This window comes from Pseudopodoces humilis, chromosome 2, assembly GCF_049639895.1.
Source record: "Pseudopodoces humilis isolate 2021_Gansu_Grassland_sample_001 chromosome 2, ASM4963989v1, whole genome shotgun sequence".
NCBI lineage: Eukaryota > Metazoa > Chordata > Aves > Passeriformes > Paridae > Pseudopodoces > Pseudopodoces humilis.
Window position 1 is genome coordinate 16,835,906 of NC_142201.1, and position 20,701 is coordinate 16,856,606.

The 20,701-nt window shown below is 41.9% G+C and overlaps 1 protein-coding gene across 3 annotated transcripts; it reads left to right on the top strand.

The window, feature by feature from the left end:
• Positions 1 to 1,801: 1,801 nt before the first annotated feature.
• Positions 1,802 to 14,096, top strand: ASB11 (ankyrin repeat and SOCS box containing 11). Of its 3 annotated transcripts, none has more exons than XM_005516650.3 (7): positions 1,802 to 1,979; positions 4,929 to 5,008; positions 7,961 to 8,068; positions 9,530 to 9,680; positions 9,913 to 10,047; positions 10,979 to 11,170; positions 13,861 to 14,096. In XM_005516650.3, the coding sequence occupies exons 1-7, from the start codon at positions 1,802 to 1,804 to the stop codon at positions 13,983 to 13,985; spliced, it is 969 nt and encodes a 322-aa protein (XP_005516707.1). In that variant the 3' UTR covers positions 13,986 to 14,096. The 3 variants fall into 3 exon arrangements, with proteins under 3 accessions (XP_005516707.1, XP_014108055.1, XP_005516709.1); XM_005516652.3 differs by lacking the exon at positions 1,802 to 1,979 and adding an exon at positions 3,189 to 3,325; XM_014252580.2 differs by lacking the exon at positions 10,979 to 11,170.
• The last annotated feature ends 6,605 nt before the right edge of the window (positions 14,097 to 20,701 follow it).

Consider the following 20,701-nt stretch of genomic DNA (forward strand, 5'->3'; position numbering starts at 1 on the left):
GAAAGAAATCAATGAATCTACTTTGCAACCAAAAGCCAATTTTCTGGTTTTTCTCTTAAAAGGTGCTCCTCCTTCTTGCTTGTCTCCTGTTGAGAGGCAGTTTTGTAAATCCTACATGAGAAATTTCTCTGTCATTTAGGCTGACTTTACTTTGTAATGGTCTTAATATATTTTATGTGTTCTTTTTCTCTGCATCCTACATTCTGTTCCTTACAGCTTTTGCTATTCCTCTGGCTTCAGGAGGAATGTTTTCATGATGAGATTTTTCTGGGCTGACTGTTCCTTTTTTTGGTCCACCTTTCTTTCCTAATTTCTCCTCTTTGTTTCTCAGCTGAGCAGAATTAACTGCCAATAAACCAAAATGTTTTTCTGTGATTCCTTAACTGGACTTCTCTTGTCCTGTAATCTGTATCTTCAACTGTCTTGTCCTGTGGCAAACTATTAAAGTGATTAAAAAGAAGAAGTTTTCCTCTTTTGGATTCATAAGTATTGTAGTTTCTACAGGTGTATAATACTGTTGTATAAGGAAAGGTAGATGCAATACTTTTGTAAGGAGTTAAGTAATGTAAGAATGTAATAACTTGGTTTAATTCAGAATTTTAGAAAAATTGGTTCACTTGAGAAGATTGCTTGGGGTGTTTTATCTCTGCACATATTTCATATTGCATTTTAGTGCACCTAGGAGGGCTGAGCACTGAAGACAGCAAGGTACTAAACCAGCTGTATTGCTATAAACCAAAAGAAATTACATCTAAAATGCCCAGAGAAATAATTTGCTGTATAATTTCCGTGTGCTTATCCACCATCTCTTTGGGATCTCTAAGAGAGGAATTATCCTGCTCTTTTCCTTGCCAGATGTTGGAACTAAAGGCTAAGGGAACCTGGACAAAGAGGGGAATCAAGTAAGAAATAAATCGTCCTCCTCTGGTACATATAGGATAATAGGAATAAATAACAGTTTATAATAAAAAGAGATGGGGTGTTCTACATAGACTCAAATAAATAGACACAGAAAAATAACTTTATTCTCTATGGAAGCCATGTGCCCTCAGAAAGTAAAAAGAGCAGTTAAAGAAAGGGTGCATCTTGTTCAATTTCAAATATTGCACCTTGGAATCAATGAAGGATAATGTAAAAATATTTCCAAAACAGAGAATGCTGTTTGCAGGAGATATCTATGGACACCATTCTTTATCCATGGGTAATGGGAAAACCTGAATGTTACCATGTGTTTGTTTTTGTGCAATTTCAATGCAAAATCCTCCTAGAATAAGTTTGACTTTTTAGCCCTGGCTTTGGCCATGCGGGTTTATTGCAAATTCTCTCATGATGATGCTTTTCTTTGACATGTTTGCCTTTGTTCTGTATCTGAGTACCAGCAAGACCTGTTCTTGAGATGGAAAAGACAGAAAAGTATTATTTTTGCAGCACCTCTGAACAATATCTGCAACTCTATCTATGCAGTCTTTGTAAATGGAACTGCTACCTGGGAGAATAAATCTAATGTAGATGTATAGGCTTTCAGGTGGTATGGACAGCATCTGTCTGAAAATTTATTCTCATTTATTTAGGTTTGGAAAGGATTTTCTCATTTGTTTCCTGTGTGCAGAGTTCTTCAGAATATCTTATCCTTGATATTGTTATTTAGTATCAAATACCTCATACCAAATAAAACCAGGATGTATTTTTGGTAACTGAGGAACAGCAGGTTCTGAAGGGTTTAAAATAGATGACATATGATACCAAGAATAGCCCAGTGCAACTTAGCCAACCTGAGAAACTATTCAAAGGGAAAACCAAAATGGAGGGCAGTTCTATACTCCATTCTTTCACTAACATTTATTTTGCCATTTTTGCTTTGTTTTGCTTCAAGCTTTTAATTAAGATTTCCTTGGCTTTGCTGACCCATTTCTATATTGTTAAAGGCAACAGAAAAGAAGCTGCCAGGATAGCAGAAGAGATCTATGGAATAGTCCCAGGTAAAGTAAAAAAATGTACTATCTAACATTGAAATTTTTATTTGCCACATTTTTGTAACTTGAGGATTTAAATCAGTGAGTTACCATGAAATGAGGGATTTTTTTGCTAAATGCATAGGTAAGTGTTTTAACCTGAAGTGTCTCCCATTTCTGGTCTTTGCAGTGTCAGTATGTGCTGGCATGATTTAGGTGTGCAAAATATGAGACTCCCAACAATTACCCAGCTAGAATGAGGATGACATTTGCTCAAGGCATTATGGTAAATAAAATGTTGTTCTCAGGTGCAAGGTGTTCTTTGTCAGTGGTTACAGATGGTTTTACTAAACATACAGTTTTACTGCCAGAGAATATTTAGAGAAAAGTTTTAGCATATTGATTTTCTGAAAGGAGATGTAGGAGGATATAATTAATGACTTTATGAATCCAAGCAAAGAATCCTTGTTTTGTTAAATCAGATGATAAAAATGAATGCAGCTAAAATTGTTCTGAAAAATACACAAGATTATATTGTATTTCATAAGTTACTTCGTAGGTTATGGTTTTGGTTTTTTTTTCAAGTCCTTAGATTTCAAGTTCAGGATTTTAATCCTTCATGTCACTGCTGTAATAATGAATAGGCATGTGTTTGCATTCCTGTTAATTCTACTAATTAAAATGACACAGTATTTTCAATTTACTGCTAATGAAGGCTTATTTTCCTAGCTGAAGATTCTTACCAGTATTGTGACATCACATATTTCTATGTTGGGCACTTGCTTTGTGATTGTGCCATCATGAACAGACACAGGAATGGCATCAGAGCACAAATGGAGTGGGATGGCCACCCAAAGCAGGGAGATTAACATCTGGCCAAGAGAAATACTGCAGACAAGCATTTTTGACAAATCCTTAATGAAGCCTGTATATATGCAGGCATGTCTTGGTTTTTAATTTATTTTTTATACTCTAGAATGTAGTGCAAATAATTTATTAATTGTTTCCTTTATGCAATCGTAGTCTGACGTGCTGAACAGCAGCTTTTCCTTCAAGTGGGTTCTTATTGAGGTGCCTTGAAATTCAGCAGGCCGTAACATATTTTTATCTGCAAGTTGCCATTTGCAGAAAGCCATTAAGGATAATCTTACAAAACGTAAGATCATGTGATGTTGTTGCTGGGGCACTGTATCATATTACAGTCAGAGCTCCACAACCTTTTCTCTTTGCAGTGAAGTAGCACAGCAGCAGCAGCAGGGCTGCATAATTTATCTGTAGGCATTTAGAAAGAGCACTTTCAGTCATGTCGCTCCCAGCTGAGAAGGGGAGATGTGCCCCGTATGGGAACTATATTTGCCACACCTTTCAGGGAGGTAGGTTGTGGTGGCTGGCATGGAGGTGTGCAGCAGTGTGTGTTGTCCTGAGGCTGTGTGTGCATACACATGCATTGGAAATGCCCTGGAAATGCATGTGAGAACACGCACTCGCACATGTAATACTCTGCATAAAAGGTTAAATAAGGCCCTGCAGCTCTGCTGTCTAACTCCTGGATCTTCCTGCTGTTTAAGGGCTCTGGGCTTTGTCACTTGCGATGTGTTCTGACTTTCTGAACCGAGCCTGCCTATTTCAGTCATGATGAGAGGTGTGGGGTATTTGGAATGTTTTCAGGAAGAAGTTTCTTGGTCCCTGTTTCTGTCATTTTGATTGATGTGTCATTCAGAGCCTTGCCATATATTGTGCCAGCTGGTCTTTCCATGCCAGTTTCCTGCATTAGGAGCCCAGGAAGTGCTCCATAAAAAAATGGAAACAAAAGTTAGAGTTAAAACTGTAACTCCAATAGATGAAGTGCATCCTGGTCCTTGGTTAACAAAACTCCTTTGGCCAAGGATAAAACCTCTGCTGTGTCCTTAGCCTCAAGTCCCCAAGGATGTGTCCGTGCCTCTCATTGATTTCTCCCTGCCTTGGGTAGCATTTGAAATGGAGATAAATCACCCTTTCCATTCTCTCTGGTGTGTGGCATAGCTGAAAAAATTAAACAGGACAAGGGTTTCAAATACAGTGCCCATGGGTTTGCTGTACAACAGAGTGTGAATGCAAACACTGGCATTGCTTCTGTCCTGTGGCACTGGAAATGCAGCTGGCCTTTGGAGAAATACATAATACACACTGTGTCACAGTATGGGTATAAATTTTAATACAGGACAAGTAAATTTGCTCTCTACTTGAGTGGCAGGGATTTAACCTGAGCTGAATGTCTATGCCTGTAGGTAGTAGCGAGGCTAAAGATTTATTTTTTCTTGGCATATAAATAGATTAAGATAAGAAAAAGGGCAAGCAAGTCTACTTGAAGGAGTCTGAACAGTTCAGCATCTCCAAATTATTAAAGAAGTAAGGTAAAGCCTTCAGGCAGGATTTGTTTTTCCATGTTTTCTAAAACATTTCAGTGAAGAGGATGATTAAACCTGTTACATGGTAGTCTGAGAGGGAGGATATTATTTATGAAATTGTCAATTCAGGAAATAAAACTGCCAAGAACATTCCAGACTTCATTTGATGGACAAGTCAACCCCGCTATGAGGCTTTTAACAAAGTGTCAGAGAAGCTGGGATGCAATTTGTGACAAGAGCTCCCAAGGAAAGGTGGAGGCTGATACGGTTTTGAGTAGGAAAATTGCAGGGTTCTGAAGTCTCCATGTGAGACACAGCAGCACTAAACTCGTGATTTTTTCTGAAACATGTTTTTATCTGTTCTTTTAAAAGTTCTGCCAAGAAGCTTCTGTTTTGGTCCCTTAGTGAGCAGCCAGCTTTCTCAAGATTGCTGACCCCTCAGCTGCTCTGCTGAAATCAATTCATCAAAGGGTTTCACCGCCGAGCCCACATTGATTTCAGTCCTGATCTGCATTTACACGTGGCTGTGCTTCCCAAGATCTTCTTTTGCTGCATACCTGAATTAGCTTCCATGCATTTTCTGTTTCAGGCAGCTGGGCAGACCGATCCCCTCTTCATGATGCTGCCTTCCAGGGACGCCTTCTCTCCCTGAAAACCTTGATTGCACAGGTAAAAGCCCACAGGTAAAGAAAAGGCTGGGAAGCAGGATGGTTTCACATGAATTTCATTTATGGGCTGGTGAGCTGGTAATAGACTGCAACAGGGCATAAGAAATATGGCTGTATGAATAATATATCAGCACAAACACCTCTAGGCATCTATTTGCTCTGCTAAGAAGCTGGGGACAAGCCTGGGACAGACTATCAGAGCTTGCAGCTTTCTATATAATAAACAATGATTCTTGGGCTCTTTCTCAATTATGAACCATGCAACTAGGCTTGACAATAGGGACAATACATATATATGTGTAGGCTATTTAAAAACAAGCCCAAAACAGTAAAGATTTGTAATAGTGCACCTTGTCCTTTATAAAGTGTGCCTGAAACCCCCTGCTTCAAATGGAACCGAGTTCAGGCAAAAGGAAGACAGGAGGAGAGAAAACGTGAGAAGGAAAAGAAGTTGGATATGAAAAGGGATAGGTTATGGTTCCTTGTGCTCTGCCAATCATCTTCGTTATGACCTTTGCTTAAACTTGCTGTCCTCATCTAGCATGAATAGGTAACTGTCCCCCTCTCCCTCTTGCCCCCAAGGCAACTGCAGGGAAATTAATTCCCCGAGTGTAAAGCCTTTGACTTGGCTCTCAGAGTTTTTATAGTCAAGGTAAATAATTTTTACAAGAGGCCACAGCTCTAATGGACAACATCCTCAAGGAGTGGAGCTTCAAGTGTGAAGGCCTGTTCTTCAGACATCTCTTGAGGCATAGCTGCAGCTAAAAAAAGATGCTGTTTACAGACACTGTTCATCCTTCAATTTTCTGGCTCCTCTTTCCTTCACCTGCTGACATAAAGTGATTTTTATGGAAAAGGAAGTGATGGAGGCTAGAGATAAAAAGAAAGATGCTTTATTCATTTAGGGATTTGATGGTTTTCTGACCCTTCTTTCTCCATTAATGCTGACCTTACACCACTTGCTTTGTGGAGCAGTTGTTGTTGTGGATACTCACCAGATGCCCTTGTTATTCACTGTGCATGGATGTACGCTGAGGAAGCACCCAGTGGCGTGGTTATATCCTTTAGTTAATCCACCCTTTCTCCTTTTCCTGAAGACATTTAATTTTGTGAGTAAAAGATGAAGGTCCTTGCTGTTGAAAAGAGATCAAGGCAGCAGTGTCTGTAGAGCCTGAACTGGAGCTGAGTCACCACAGACTGACAAATGTAGGGATGAAGTTGTTCATGGAGCAGCATAATCATTGCTCATTGCTTCCAATACAGTTACACTGTGAGCCTGAAATGAAGTATGGGACTGTACTTGAGTATCTGTGGGACACTCAGAAGTCTCTATTGCGGCACCACAGCTTTCAAGAGGGCCACTGAGGCTCTGTCTGCACAGGGAATGCCTGGACATAGGGAGGTGATGTAGTCCTGGAGATTTAAAATGGCTCAAGAACTCACCAACATCTGTTTCAAGGTCTGAAAAAAGAGTTTTCTTTTTCATGTACATTGGAAACAAGATTTATCATGAGTGATGTTTGGCAAAGAGCCCTTGTAAGATCTACAACTTATTCTCCATTTTGTAATGGAAGGAATTGCTGTTTTTCCCAAGATATCAGTGCTTATTCTTTCACTTGATATGACTGAGTTTTATTTGTTAAATATATATATACATTTTTATATAAATAATGATTGAGGATAGGTCTCCTTATTAGAAGCCTCTAGAAGAAATAAATCTTGAAGGAATACGCTAATCGTGAAGTATGAAACAACCATACAATTAGAAAATGGAAGAATCTGTATTTTTTCAAGGTCTTATCTATTCCCCTAGCACCATTGTAATGCATGAGAAATTTTACCAACAACTTTTGCATTAATAATATTTTCACATGACTAAAAAAGATTGTTTTTCTATCATATAATTCTTAGCCTGAAGTGTTTACAGTGTTTTTAATACTCATGGCATCAGGATTGCTGACTTTTTTGCCATGTGAGGTTGCTCCCAGATATTCCTTTCTGCCCATAGCATTGGGTACTGTGTACCAAAAAGTGCATTGCTGCCATCTCGTGAGCTGCCCTGTCTATAGCATGTCAGGCAGACATCAGCTGTGCTTCAAAATATGACATCAAACAGGCAAGGGAGCTGCTTCCAGGCCTGTTCTCATACATGGTTTTAAAATTTTAATTACCAGGAGATTTAGTTTTATTCAGGGGAAAACACATATGACAACTGCTTTCCCCTTTGTGAGTATGTCTGGTTTGTCTTAGATATGGCAACTGTCAATTAGGGAGATACCTGTAATAAGGCATTTGTAAATCACTGTTCTTTCTTCTAGTGTAAAACACTTACTGGATGGTCAGATAAGAGGAACTGATTTGTGGGTGGGATTTGACTCATCTCTCTTATAGGTTTACCAGGTACTTATTACCTCTGAGTGAAACACACTTGGGTGCCCCCTGAAGTGAATGGAAGAACTTTTAGGATACAATTCTTCTGCCCTACTGGAAACAGCTGCTTCAGCATGGGATGTATCATATCCTAGGGAATCCTGTTTCTCCCCACTGAGGGAGATGCCAGCTCCAGCTGAGCTTCAGATACCCGTGCCAGAAGCATCCTCATTCAGGAAGGCGAATCCCTCCAGCTGTAGCTCCTGGTGCAGGACTTAATAGGGAAGGGAATGCCACCCTTACAAGTTAAAGAAATGTGATGTCTTTCCTGCAATTGGCAATGCATCATAAAGAGCTAGAAATAGAAGGCACAGCTTATAATTGCTCCCTCTTTAACCCCACCACCAGCTGTGGTTTCTGGGGACAAGAAGGGAATCACTGAACAGCACCAATCCCACCTGAGCCCTTTCCCTGGACACACACCACTGACATGACTGTCCGTGCCACGGGCACCCGCACCAGCCCCGCAGGAGCCGTGGTCCAGGCAGGGTTTTCCCCTCACACCCCTGGCCCTGCCTTGCAGGGTTTCAACGTGAACCTGGTGACGACAGACCGTGTGTCAGCTCTCCACGAGGCCTGCCTGGGCGGCCACGTCGCCTGCGCCAAGCTGCTGCTGGAGAACGGTGCTCAGGTAAGGCCTGGGGACACCACTGGGACACGGGCACCTGGAATGGATGCTCCCCGCATCACCGGGAATGTTGGCGTGCTGTCCATGTGGCAGGGCCAAGATGCAGGTGGACATCTCAGACAGAAATATGGAAAAATGCAACAGTGTTCTGTTTCCCTGGGTGATAGATTTCGCTCCCCCTTGTATCATCCCATTATTTTCTTTTGTTTTCCCTTTGTGTGTGAAACATCATCACGATTGATAGAAAATGAATGAAAGATGCTAACTGAAATAACCTTGAAGAAAGTAACTCACACCTTTAACCTCCCCCTCCCTCCTCCACAATGATCACTGGAATTACATCTGGTTTTCAATGGGAAGGTTTGGGAGTCTTATGTAAGTAGAAATGGATGTGCTTGAAGCAATAAAACATTTTATCTGCTAATAAAATAACAATTCCCACAGGACCTAAGGCAGAATACATGTTCACAGTAGAGATTAAGGAATGGATGAAACATATAAGAATATTTTTATGTCATCTTTGTTTTCAAGTAAAATTTATATAGCAAGAAACCAGGCAGCAACAGACCTCCAATGCCTCTGGCAGCTCCAGCCACACCTGCCGGATGACGGGGAGGAGGTGAGGGCAGTGGAAATTTTACAAATTGGCATGTGCTTGCGTAATCCATTGCTCTTCTCCAGTGTGCCACAGAGTTAAAGACATGCAGATTTGCTTTATAACTTGGCCCTGAGGGGTTGCTACGTAGTTAAACACAGGATCAACAGGTACGTGGTGTGACTTTTCTCCTGTGCAGGGCCAGGAGTTGGACTCCATGATCACGATGAGTCCCTTCCAACTCAGCATATTCTGTGATTCTGTGATCTAGAGCTCTGCTGTCCCAATGGAGAAAGGCAATAGTGGTTCTTGCCTAGTCTTTACCTCTGAAGCTGGGGAAGAAAATTTCTGTCTTTCACAGACACCCATGCACATCAACTCCTTCAAGCTCCTTTTCTGTATGGGATGATGTTTCTATGAAAATTTCTGTTGCTGGAAATGTGTTTTCAGGTGAAAGTATTAAACAGAAAACAAATGTTTTCATTTAAAAAGCAGAGCCATTTTCATTTGAGGCTGTTCCACCTTGAGGCTGGTGCAAACTAAACAATCTTGAAGACACTCAATTTCTTCACGTTAAAAAAAAAAAAATAATAAAAAATTGCATGTTTTAGCAGCTCCAGCAGGAGCATTCATGGTAGGCAGGGTTTCTGCCTTGTGGCACTAACTATCTGGGAAAGAGGACAGACATCAAAGGAGAATGTTATATATGTTACATCACAACACGTAATTCAGAAAGTTGTTAATATAATAATTCCTGGAATTACACAAGACAAGAGTCTCACTCTGGCGCACTTCTGGTGTGCACAGGAGGCGTGTTGCGAGGGCGTTCGCTTAAAGCGGATTATCCCGAGTGTGTCTTGCCACTGCAGGTCAATGCAGCCACCATTGACGGCATCACCCCTCTGTTCAACGCCTGCTGCAGCGGCAGTGCAGCCTGTGTCAACATGCTGCTGGAATTTGGAGCCAAGGCACAGCTGGGGACCCACCTGCCTTCGCCCATCCATGAAGCAGTCAAGAGAGGTGATGTTCTGGGTGTGAGGGGTGTGAGAGAAGCCAACAATAACTACATGACAAATCTGTCTCTTGTGGTTGACAAAGCATTTAAAAAAATAATTAATTCCATACCAGTACAGATAAACAGGCTTGGCTTTTTCACAGCCCTTGTGCCTCTCAGTTGTATCTGGGTGTGTTCTGCTCTGCAGCAGTGTGTTCTGTTCTGCTTCTGCTTCAGTGACAGCTCCTCCCTCCACAGGTCACAGGGACTGCATGGAGACCCTTCTGGCCCATGAGGTTGACATTGACCAAGAAGACCCTCAGCATGGGACCCCTCTCTACATGGCCTGCTCATACCAGAGGACAGAATGTGTCAAAAAGCTTTTGGAGCTAGGTACACCTAGAAAGGGGGCTGGGAGAGAGCTGTGGTGGTGTGAGCCAGCACTGCTGGTCTCTCTGAGCTGCTGCTCTACTTTAAACATCATGGGTTATTTCCGCAAGAGTTGTTTGGGAGCTTGACTCTGTCACACTCATTTGAGGCCATTAAAAATTTCCCCTGTGTTGACAAAGAAATTATGATTTCCTAAGTGAAAAGCCTTCTTAATTGCAGACTCCTCCCTGAGGCTATCTGCATGTGAAAACGGAATTCTTTTAGTTTTCTAGAACAACAGGAAGCACAGAAAATGCTGGCTAATATTACTGACCAAAATAAAATCTTGCTTAACATAGCAGTTTATCAGAACCATTAACTTCACCTCCTCCTCAGTGGGTGATGAGGGCAGCAGTAAAGCTGCTTGGAAGAATGATCACTGCAGGTCCAAGCACAGGCTATGAACTAGCATAAATTTTTGCTGTCAGTGTGCATTAGCTGACCTACACCTGCTCAAAGTGCAGCCCTGCTGTGTGAGCCAGCCTGGGGCAAGCATTTTGCTTCCTGTGCTTCCAGAGTTATTACAATGAGATACCTAAATGTTTCAGGGTTTTTTTGTACCCCTGGCAATTAAATCAACATCATCCATGTTAGATTTTATGCCATTAACAACTTTAAAGAGCATATGGTAAGCTTTGAACATGTATCAGGTTGAAGGTCAAGCTGCTCAATTCTGAGCATCACAGACAGGGTTTGGTGGCCCAGAGCACTCTTACAAAGCAGGTGTTTGACCTGCTCAGCTTTGCACAGGTGTTGTTGAGACATGGGGGAAGCCCTGGCTGCCATCCATCCCTTCCATTTATTGAGGCCACTGGTGGAAACCAGCCTGTGTGATGCAGATTCAGATAGTCCATGATACCTACCAGGTCTAACCGTGAGCTCTTGTTCTCCCAAGGAGCCAATGTGAACGTGGGGAAGAGATTAGATACCCCCCTGCATGTGGCAGCGAGGAAATCCAGTGTAGAGATAGTTGTCTTGCTGACAGACTATGGTGCTAACCCAAAATGCAGAAATGCTGACCTCAAATGTGCCCTGGATCTTGCCACGCCCCACAGCAAAGTGGAGCAGGTTCTTCTGCTTCGGGAAGGTATTGGTTTCCTTTCTTTTCATTTTTTTAAGTAAAGCAGTATTTATATCCTTTACCTAAGTAGATTTCCTTAACTGCTTTTGAAAGTAATGTGCTATATAAATTCTCTTACTTTCTCTGCTGCCTTCAAACCTCCAACACATGACACAGAAATCTGTTTTGTTGCTAGATCTAGATTGTAGTACCACCTGGTACTGTGGTTTTAGCAGGTAAATCAGTCAGTTATTCTGTGCTTTCTTTTCCTGTCTGCTGGAGGAAAATCATACATATTTACTTAGTGGGACTCCTAGGGTTAAAAACTACCATGAAAGTTTATTAATCGATAATATTTTAGTGCCACCATCCAGTGTTCAGCCTTGCACCATGGCTCAAAGATTGAGTGTGTCCTTGGTTTCCAGGAGAAAGCAGAGCTCCTTGCCAGGTGACTCTTCAGCTTCACAGCTCTTCCATGTGGTTTCTGGGGCTGCAATCCCAGCACAGACCAGCACTTTGCTGTTCACCTCCAGGCTTCCTGCAATTAATTATCTTTCCAGTTTACTGGAAGAAACCCCTGAGCAGAAATGAATCAGGATCCACTTGTGGCGTTTTCATCTGTACAACATTTGGTCAGAACTTGATGCATCCAAGAGCAATATCCCTGTGCCATGTGCTTCCTGAATCAGCACCCCCCTCCTCTAATCTCGGTGTTTCCCAGCTCCCTGGTACCCTGTTAGCTGGTCTGTGTCCCCCTGAGGCTCCCTGACTCAGAGGGTGAATGGTGCTCTGCCCATGCAAGGCAGCCTCATCTTCCTGAGCCTGCTCACAACCCACCAGGGACCAAAGCACGACGTGCACAAAAACTCACTTCCAAACAGCTCCTGCCTGGTAAATGAATAAATGTCACTGTTGCACACAGGCTTTGTGCTGGCCCTCTGAACACAGGTGACCTTTATGGAGGAAATGAAACATTGGCTTAATATCCTTCTGTCCTGTTCCTTTTCTTCATGTTTTTTCATGCGGAGCTTTAATTTGTCATGTCTTAAACTTTCTGGGAGGAATTTTGTTTGAATGCTTCTCACCTTGTGTGACTTCTGTCCCCATACCTGAGTTGCCCATGGCTCAGTGGCAGACTGTGGGAGCAAAGGCAGTGCTGCCAAGTGTCCTGCTACCATTGTCCTGTGTGAATCTGAGTTTGTGTAGATAAAGAAATATCCTAATATTAATAATTTTCTCTTCCCAAACTTTCCTTTTGATTTCCAGTCTCAGCTTGTCATCCTGTTCTCCCTTACAGTCAGAAAGGCTCTAAAGGCATTTCAATTCCTGCTGACTCTTTGTTCTTCAGACATAAAGTTTCCTCAGTTTTCTCACCTTTGGTCCTACTTTCAGATATTTTGCTATGCTTAACATGCAACTACTCTTTTTCCCTACTTCTGTGTTTTCTGACATCCTTCTGCTTGAAATAAGTACCCCAGGCTAAAGAGTTTCTCAACCCCTAACTTCTCCACTGAGGAAACTTAGATGAGTCCCTTTAATTGCTCCTCCCACTAGCTATTAAGTGATGTGAAATATAAAATGTGTCTGTTTTCCTAAGTGCTTTAGGAGATGGTAGTTTCTTTCTTCACTTCCAGTGACAGTAGTACAAATGTTCTTTTTTATATATCCCATATTTTTCTATTAATTTCTTCTCAGAGGGGATATTATCAGCCTGTTTAAGCTCCTAAATTTTCCTGTAGTAAAAGAACAGATTATGAAGCTTACCTGTAAAATATAAAGACAGGTCTTTAAGCCCACATCTCTACCTATTACTTGTCAAAGTCTGCTGTGATTACTACTGTTTGGACAGGAACTGGAGAGAAAGGGCAAGAGAGGGTTCACAAACTGAGCATCTCTGGGCAGGTGTAAAGGTTCACCTGGAGCAGCTCTGGCAAGAGGAAAGTGAAGGGGAGGCAGGGACACATTCAGTAGCAGGGTGCACTTGTATGTACAAACTTGTGGTTGCAGAAGCAATGGAGCCTCATATCCAGAGGGTTTGTGCCTGGCACGTCCCTCACCTGATCTGTGGAGGGGACAGCTCGTGGTCACCCTGCTGGGAAAACACCAGGGCAGCACCACTGTGGGCATCACTGTGCCAGCCACTGCCCAGCATGAGACCACTGACAGCTTTTCAACCACTGATGTTTAACAAGGGTGCAAGGGAAGGGCAAAAAGATTTCTCATCCTCTCATCTTAAATTTTTTTTTGTTGCTTCTTTTTATTTTTATTTTTCTTTTCTTCTTTAATCCTCAACATCTTTTTGGAAAAAAGAAATTTGAAGATTTTCTATCTCTGAGACCTTTCTTCAAAAGTTTTCCCTTCAGTCAGACTTAGCTAAAATTAGGTGATGCAGTCAGAAATGTTTTGAGGAGCACGGAGCTCTCTCTCCAGTGCAGACACTTTATGGTATTTTAGGTGTTTGCTCAAGAAAAGATGCCAAGCAGCCTAGCTGTGCATACAGAAAAAGTTATTTAGTGTTCACAGTTTTCAAATTGCTGAACCAACTCTGACAACACAACTTAAATATGAACAATAATGTATCTAACTCTCCCTGACTTCATCAAGTGGTTAGGTAGTGCTTGGTCTGAGTTGCAAACCTTGCTGGTGTTTGCTGCTTTGACTCATACTGGTGGTGGGTTTGAGGGTGCTTATTCTTGCCTTTTATCTCTCCCCCCCAGGTCCTGCCAGCCTTGCCCAGCTGTGCCGGTTGTGTATCAGAAGGCGTCTGGGTCGGTCGTGCCTATACACAGTCCACAGGCTGCACCTGCCTGAGCCACTCGAGAACTTCCTCCTTTATCGATAAGCCAGTGACTGTCTTTAGACTGGGAAAGAAAGAGGAACAAATGGTTGTTTACTCCAAGATTACTATATCAAAGAAAAAAATTCAAAGGCATCATTCACTGTCTTCTGTGGCTGCCAAGCTGTGTGATGGTAAAAATTGAAAACATCTTTTCACAGGCAGTAAATGGTATTATGGATACAGTTTCCTCACAATCTATTACCACATCAACTTGCACCAGCCTGAGAAGTTCTACTATGTAAACAGCTCACTTGGCATGTGTTTGTAAATGCATATGCACACGTCCACTTACCCACATACACACTGAGATTTTCCCTGCATTTAGGGCTATATTTATTTGTACAATATCTGTGCAGCTTCTTCCCTTTGTCTGTCCAATCTCAGTGTCAAAATCAAGGCAGTGGATGTTTTTCTTCCATTAATATGTGAAAATGAAAGCTTTCAGTCACAAACATCAGACGTATACAACATAATGAACATATTTTATCAGCTTTGATTTTGCATCCTTTCATCTTCTTCCTATTGTCTACTGCAGCCCAATCAATTTCCAGTGGTCTCTGGCTGTTTAGCCACTGTATATGCCTGAGCACAGCTATCCCCAGTGCTAACACACCTTGTCCTTGGAGGCACAAGTGATGTTATGAAAGCAAGTGCATGGGTTTCAAGCAAACCCACAAAAATGTGTGAAAGCCTTAAAAAACCCTTTCATCTCTTCTAGGAAAAAAATCCCTCCAAAGTTATATCACCTGAGATCTGGCTGTATTCATTACATGAATATTTCTTCACAGCTTAATTCCATGACAGAACTTTTCACATGTTTTTATAGGCACAGTAAGTGATATTTCAATGTCCATCCTTTGCAAGGTTTAAAGAAAAGCAAAGGAAGGAGTACTCCTTTTTTCAGCTTTGCATGCCTGTCATTTCTCAAGGTGAGTCCTTGGACTGTGGAGCTGGAGAGAAGCAGGGCCACTAAAGATGATTGTGCATCACCCAAATGTTGAGCTTTTGGGACTGGATTGTTAATGGATAAATGTTGGATTTTCCTCACCAGGAGTGGTTTGCAGGCTTGTCTGCTCCCTCACCCCCCATTCTGGAGGCTTTGATTACCTCCCTAGAAGAAAGGATTTTTAGAGTGTTATAATTGTCCATTGTGGTATTAGTTTAAATAATGTGAGGATTAGCAGTTTGGAAACGGTGGGGCTGAAAGCTTGCACCTCTTTGAATTGAGAAATGTGGTATTCAGTGACACTTGCAGTGCCTGTCTGACTTTGAAAACATTTGTTTATTTTTCCTGGGGAGGTTCTTCTGGAGGATGAAGCATTTCTTCAGAGCCAAGTTTTGGTAAACTTCTGCCATGAGACAGGCAATGGTGTTTCACTAATTGTAGTACAATACAAGTAATTGTTTCCCATTGTAGTACAATGGGAAGCAGAATTAAAAGGAGGCTGTCTCCATTTCACTGAACTTCACAGGTCCATGAGGCTGCTGACACATTTTCAGGCTGTGAAATGTAGTGGTTTCTTTATGAGCTAGGCACACTGGTACCAATTTTCACTGCCCATACATCTTAAGTCAGAGAGAATTGGCCTCCTGGAGTCTGGATACAGGACTGGCTTCCAACAGTATTCAGGCTCCTGCCCCTGCTCCAGCAGCAGCAATCTCTGGTTCAATGCTAATCCCTTAATGTCACCATGACAGTTTCTCTGAGACAAAGGTCTAATGTTTCCCATACTTCTTTATGATTAATTCAGCACAAGTAAGATAAATTGAGCTCTCAGCAGCTCATGAGACTGGAACCTTCAACATTACAGCCAAAAATGGATGAGGTTTTCAGCCTGTGTTTGCACATATTGAGTGTTATCTGATGGCAAGAGCTATTGCCCATAAAGTTGTCAGTGACATCAATGACCTTGTATGGTATAATACATCATGAACCTCAGGTATTTGAACACTAAATTCTCAAAAGCCTTTGAAAATAAAATACTATCAAGAAAGATATGTCTATATTAATCTGATGTCAGCAGATCTCTCTCAGTTCTATCTTTACTGCAAACTCACCTGCTCTGCTAATAAGGTAGCAGTGAGAATACCAACTGCTCTCTAAATAGGGAGACAGAGGCTCAGCTGTGTGAGTTGCCAGACTTGCACTGCAATCAAGGGACTAAGGCAATTTATGAGATCTATTTCAGAATCTGTAATGCTGAATTGATTTCCTTCTGCGATCATCAATGAGAGCAGTATTTCACTTGCATAGGATTTAAAACTGAAAAAATGTATCTCCATTAAGAAAATGCAGTCTATTCAGCCTCTCAGAAAAGTTTTATCTCAAGAAGCAGGAGAAGGTGCCCTATATTTTATCCTGATGTTAGCTTCCCATAAAAAAATCACCTTACCTTTCCTTCTTCCTGGAGACAGCATTCTTTCTGAAATTCTGTATATCAGAGAGTCTGACAGCCTTAATAAATCAGGAGAGAAGTTCAGGAGTCCTGAGACTAAGAAATCTCATTACAGACTTTACCTAGACTTTCTTCCTCTTATCTCAAAATATGTAGTTACCCATTTAATTCTCATTGACTGTGCTTTGTGTCATAACATTGCATGGAAATACTGAGGAAATGGCTGGAGGAGGTATTTAATTTTTGTTTTCAAAAATTCCATCTCATGTGAGGATAAGGAAAAGCTGGGACAATTTTCTATGAGGCTATTGAGTCTTGGTGATTTTTCAAAATGAGTTTGGAAAACATCTGTCAGCTGCTTTTCTGAAGGCAGGAGATGGGAAACTAATCTCACAAGCTCTCTTTTCTTTAAAGCAAGTGGTGTCTTCTCTGTCATTCTATGATCATTGACTGAAATCAGTTATTTGGGTAAGGTATGGCTTTCCTGGGGATACAGACACTTGTATGTGCTGCAATTCCACTGCTATACAGTGCTCTCTCAGTCTCTTGCCCAAAATCTGGCTCCACAGGTTTCCCTGTAATTTGAGATTAATTTTTCCCAGAGTTTTCTCTGCAAGCATTCTGGCCAATGGGCCATGTCCTCAGGGACATACAACAGTGACTATAAATAGGCCAACACATTTTGGGAGGGCTTAATAAACAATATTTCTTAAGGCAGTTAGGAAAAGAAATTTCATTCTGATTTGGCTCCAAAAAGATCTCTGCTTTGATCTCCTGACCAGCCTGTTGGGTTCAAGGTGACTTCTGTTCTACAGTGCAACTTTGTTATTGGCATTTAACAATCCTCCATCCTGTTTAGGACTCAACTTCCACAGCAGATCTGCCAGTCCCTGAATTTCTGTCTGTCCAGTTGAATCTGTCATTCAGAGAGTGAAATTAAAAAGCGTAGGGCAATGCTAGACTGTTGAAACCTGTTATGCTGTAGGAGTTGAAATTCCCAAGGTGCCAACACCCCACCTCCCCAGGCAGATGCAGGCTGTGAGGGAGGCTCTGTCTGTCTGTCTGTCCCCCTGTGTGCTCTCTCCTTGCCTGTGCCACTTTGGCAGTGGGACGGGAGGATCATCTCCTTCCGACTCTGTCTTCCCCAAGGGAATCTGAGCCAGGCCAACATCCTCCTCAAGGCACTTAGATTTCTTCTCTCCACACACGCTAGAAATAAATGTTGTGTTGTCCTGTGCAAAGCCCTGCAAACAGGGTCAGTGTCCCCTCAGTGCCACTCCCTGCCTACTCAGCAGGACGGGAGGCACAGGGGCTGCCCAGCACCCTTCTGTCCCAAGCCTGTCCCTCTCCTGCAGCACAGCTCTGCTGTTGGCATTTAACACCCTTCCAGTCTTTACTGGATTGAAAATACTGGTGCTGTGTCCCAGCATGGCATTAGGGCAAGTCTGGTAATGAAAATTAAATACATTCACTGACTCTTAGCTGAAAAATATGTCTGACTTGTATCCTGGGGTGATGGTTCCTGATGCCTTTGTCTAATTTTTATTTTTTGTTTCAGAAATTAGCGTTTTCCACATGCCAATTGCTTCTCACTGTGTTTATTTTTTTTAATGTTCTGAGTGAGATATATAATATATTCTTGTCAAATACAGATTATTCCACACAGAACTTCTACCTGATTTGATTTTTATTTCTTGAAAATTCCTTTATTCTTAAAGTTTGTACTATTTGTAGAAACTCAAGATGCACATTGCAGCAAATGAAAAACTATGTCAGATTTAAAATTGAAAAATCTCCAAGAAAGGGTATCAGGAGTTGCAGAATAAAGCATAATCTGCATATTCAATTGAGAACATCTGGAAGGGAGGAGACAGATGAATCAGCAGAGCATGTCATACCTGCAAGGCTATGATTTCATTGTCATCATGGAGATGTGGTGGGATGGCTCCTGTGACTGGGATGTTGGAATGGAAGGATACAGGATCTTTGGGAAGGGCAGGCAGAGGGGACATGGAGCAGGTCCTCTGTCAGTGACCAGCTGGAGTGCATGAGTGGATCTCTGCCTGGCTATGGATGTGGAGCTGACTGAGAGCCTTGGGGTCAGGATTAGAGGGAGGGAAGGGACATTATAGTGGTGTCTGCTACAGGCCAGCTGACCAGGAAGCCTGAAAGGATGAGGACCTTACAGACAGCCTCACATCCACAAGCTCTGGACCCCGTGGGGAATTTCTACTGCTCCAGTATTTGCAGGATGGACAAGGCAGCAGGGCACAGGAATGCCAGGAAGTTCCTGGACTGCATTAATAATAACTTCCTTCTCCAAGTGATAGAGGTGCCAAAGAGGAGAGGTGCTGTGCTGAACTTTGCTCTCCCCAACAAGGAGATGTGGTGGGAAATGTGAAGTTCCTGGGAAGCCTTGGCTGCAGTAACCATGGAATGGTGGGGTTCCTTAGGACACCTGGAAATGTTGAAGGCCAGGCTGGATGAAGCTTTGAGCAACCTGGTCTAGTGCAAGATGTCCCTGCCTATGGCAGGGAGTTTGGAACCAGATGGTCTTTAAGGTCTCTTGCAACCCAGACCATTCTATGATCCTGTGAATTTTGCAGCATCCTGCCATATTTTTAGCTGTTTGTTAGGGACTTGCTAGCAGTATACTTTTGTAGTGAACGGTTCACTTTTTGCCAGGTCTACCTGCTGGCTATAGAGGTTAACATGCCTTAACAGAGTAGAAATTAGAACGGGAAGGGAAAGAGATGTAGAGATTTCCAAAGAAAACTTGTTCTAACTTTTATTTTTTTGTCCTAGGAATGCGAGTGAAATGTGTGAGTTTTTGTCTTAGGGAGAGAAGAATTAAAGACTGCACAGACTTACTCATTTTATATTGCCACATAATTCTCCAGCAGCTTCACAAACATGATTCCAAATTATCTTTTTTTTTTTTTTTTTTTTTGGTTGGGGATGGAAGGAGTATTGTTCTCTGTACTTTTCTTGCACTAGATGTTGATTAAATACCTATTTTACTCTGGTCACAATGAACAAATTGTTATGGGCAGTGACAATAGCCCTGAATTTCTTTGACGGCTGGTTTACCAATCCCCATGAGGGGGATAGGGTTTACTAACAGTTGAAACAAGACGTATTTTTTTTCCCATTTTCTTCATTAAAAACCAAAAAAGTGTCCTCATTCCTATGTAGAAACTAGTGCTCCCTTTTTATTCTTTCTCTATCACAATGTAAGTAAACTGAAATATTTTTAAGGACATTGGCCCAGAGGGTCAACCTTTGCATATTATTTCTATCTCATTATCCTACAGGAAGATGTTTGCTCTTAATTGTTTCAGAGTGTGAGTTCCTGCTGCCTGGAACCTTATGTGTATAGAAATTGACTTTTACCAGTCAGCAGCACTGTGCCTTTCATAACTGAGTACCTGTTGAAGACCACTTATCCTCAAATATCCCAGAGTAGCTCCTAATTAATGAATGTGCTAGTTTTTCCTTGTTACTTGTGCTTTCAGGGTCACTACAGATTGACAGCAAGATATATATATTAAACATGGAGTCCGGAATAATTACAGTGACTGAGGAACACATTTTTTGGGTTGGGGATTTCCAAGACTTCAATGAAAACTTTCCTCTAAATCAATGCCAACAAGTAAAAGTAACTCCAGCTTGTTTCCACAGACAGGTTCCTACAGGCTGTTGGTGTAGAGAGGGCAAGACATTTCCCCCTGAGCTGCCACTGCCTTTTTTCTCAAAGTGCTTTCCAGGTTTACCCCCAAAACACTCCTCTCCCACTCACTGTGGGCTGCCACTGTTGAAGGCCACCACAGCTGCTCTGCTGGGAGTCTGGCAGGATGGCACCTCATTTGACATTTATGAAAGTCTCTGAGCTGAAATGATTTACTGTGCAGAAAATCTCCCTGTCTGCTATTTACCCATTGTAAATGGCTGAGAAATACCTGGGCTTTTCATGCTTGCAGCAGCTTGGGAAAAAATATGGTTTTGCCACTTACCATTACTTTACTCATTAGGTGTTTTTTGTTTTTTATAAGTCTCAAGCATGTGACTAAAAAGGCTCATCCTTGATACATTTTAACAGATAATTCTCTTTGCTGGTACAAATCTCTAGCAAACTTTGTCATCAGAAGAAATGGTAAGTTGAGTGAGGGACTTGTTTCATCTCTTCAGATGTCTGCTCCAATGCTGTCACAAGAACAGGTGATGAGAAAATAATAACCACCTGGTCAAGTTGAAGAATTAATTAGAGAACTCTGGTTTTGTGTTCTGCATGTGCAGACGGCTCCCGGGTCTGTTCTGAAGAGG

Excerpts from the sequence above, each read along its gene's own strand:
- ASB11 (XM_005516650.3), top strand. The coding sequence starts at position 1,802 with ATGGAGGGCAGTTCTATACTCCATTCTTTCACTAACATTTATTTTGCC. Across the intron at positions 1,980-4,928 it reads GATCTATGGAATAGTCCCAG|GCAGCTGGGCAGACCGATCC; the intron begins GTAAAGTAAAAA and ends TTTCTGTTTCAG. Across the intron at positions 5,009-7,960 it reads TGAAAACCTTGATTGCACAG|GGTTTCAACGTGAACCTGGT; the intron begins GTAAAAGCCCAC and ends CCTGCCTTGCAG.